General features: G+C 37.2%; 1 protein-coding gene across 1 annotated transcript; it reads left to right on the top strand.

Annotated features, from left to right (window-relative positions):
* Positions 1-206: 206 nt before the first annotated feature.
* Positions 207-1,154, top strand: LOC125079024 (olfactory receptor 5B2-like). The gene has a single exon (XM_047692353.1). It carries the CDS (start codon positions 210-212, stop codon positions 1,152-1,154), a length of 945 nt encoding a protein of 314 aa, XP_047548309.1. The 5' UTR covers positions 207-209.
* Positions 1,155-1,831: the final 677 nt, after the last annotated feature.

The following is a 1,831-nucleotide window of genomic DNA, read 5'->3' as shown; positions in this document are numbered from 1 at the left end:
TCATTTATCTACTAAATACTAAGTACTTTGTTCAAATCTTTGCTTTAGATCAAAGAATCATGGAGAATAAACTATTACCATAGTGAAATGAACAGGATATATATATATATATGTATACATATATATATATGTAAGTTTCAATCCAATCTATTTTCTGTTTACCAAATGTTCTTTTCTTTCTCGTTACTACAGAAAATTTAGTAATTCCCATGGAGAATAATACAGAAGTAATGGATTTCTTCCTGGTGGGTCTGACCAATAACCCAGAACTTCAGATTCCACTTTTTATTGTGTTCACCCTCATTTACCTCATCAGTGTTTTGGGGAACCTGGGAATGATCATACTTATCATACTGGACTCCCATCTCCACTCTCCCATGTACTTTTTCCTCAGTAACCTATCTCTGGTAGATTTTTGTTACTCTACAGCTGTCACTCCCAAGGTCATGGCTGGATTACTTATAGGAGACAAGGTCATCTCCTACAATGCATGTGCTGCTCAAATGTTCTCCTTTGCAGCTTTTGCAACTGTGGAAAGTTACCTCTTATCCTCAATGGCCTATGACCGCTATGCAGCAGTATGCAAACCCCTCCATTACACCACCATCATGATGACAGGTGTATGTGCTTGGCTGGCCACAGGCTGCTATGTCTGTGGTTTCCTGAATGCATCCATTCATGTTGGAAATACATTCAGTCTTTCTTTCTGTAAGTCCAATCTGGTCCATCACTTTTTCTGTGATATTCCAGCAGTCATGGCTCTCTCTTGCTCTGAGAAACACATTAGTGAGGTGGTTCTTGTGTATGTGTCAAGCTTTAATGTCTTTTTTGCTCTTTTAGTTATAATCATATCCTACCTGTTCATATTTATAACCATCTTGAAGATGCAGTCAGCTCAAGGGCACCAAAAGGCTTTATCCACCTACGCTTCCCACCTCTCTGCAGTGTCCATCTTCTATGGGACAATCATCTTCATGTACTTACAGCCCAGCTCTAGCCATTCCATGGACACAGACAAAATGGCATCTGTGTTCTATACCATGGTCATCCCCATGCTGAACCCTGTGATCTATAGCCTGAGAAACAAAGAGGTCAAGAATGCTTTCAAGAAAGTTTCAGACAAGGCAAAATCATCTCTAGGATTGGGATTTTAATATTATAATAAGTATAATAATCCAGTTTTGTTGCTCTTCGGTCATCCCACTCACATTTTAAGCCTTTCACGACATTTAATTCCTGAAGTTAGATCCTTAACACATGAAAAATCTGCTGTCTTGTAAAAATTAAGTATCTTCAAAAATGTAGTACTTAGACTAGTATGGCTCAAGGAAAGCCATAAAAAGCATGGTCCTCCTTCTTGAAAAACTTACTAATTGCATTTGATTTATTCACCTGTTTCACATGCATTTTCTCTATCACTTGGTTGTGCAAAAATACATGTAAATCAGCGGGACAAACAAGCCCATGAACAGAGACATATAGAGGTGTGTCTATGGACATGAGGGCACATATGCAAGGCAGTGGTAAATTTGTCAGAGGTAAACAAAGTGCAAGCCGTTTTTAATAAAATGATTTGAAATAATCTTGAGGTTAGAATATAAATTTATGTCTAATATTGTTTCTTTAGCTGAATATTCCCTGTAAAATCTTAAAGAAAAAGTAACATAATTCTAAATAAAAGTGTGTTTAACTGGCACATTTTATTTAAAGACACATAAATACTGCATTTAAATGAAGTATTTATTCATTTATTTATTTAGAGAATGGTATCACCTAAGCAGGGAAAGGAGGGAGGGAAGGGCAGAGGGAGGGGGAGAATCTTAAGCAGGCT

This window comes from Lutra lutra, chromosome 10 (assembly GCF_902655055.1).
Source record: "Lutra lutra chromosome 10, mLutLut1.2, whole genome shotgun sequence".
Lineage (NCBI taxonomy): Eukaryota > Metazoa > Chordata > Mammalia > Carnivora > Mustelidae > Lutra > Lutra lutra.
The sequence above is the reverse complement of the archived record's forward strand: the minus strand, read 5'-3'. Positions and strand labels throughout refer to the sequence as shown.

Bases quoted from the DNA above. Each gene is read 5' to 3' on its own strand.
- LOC125079024 (XM_047692353.1), top strand. From the start codon at position 210: ATGGAGAATAATACAGAAGTAATGGATTTCTTCCTGGTGGGTCTGACC.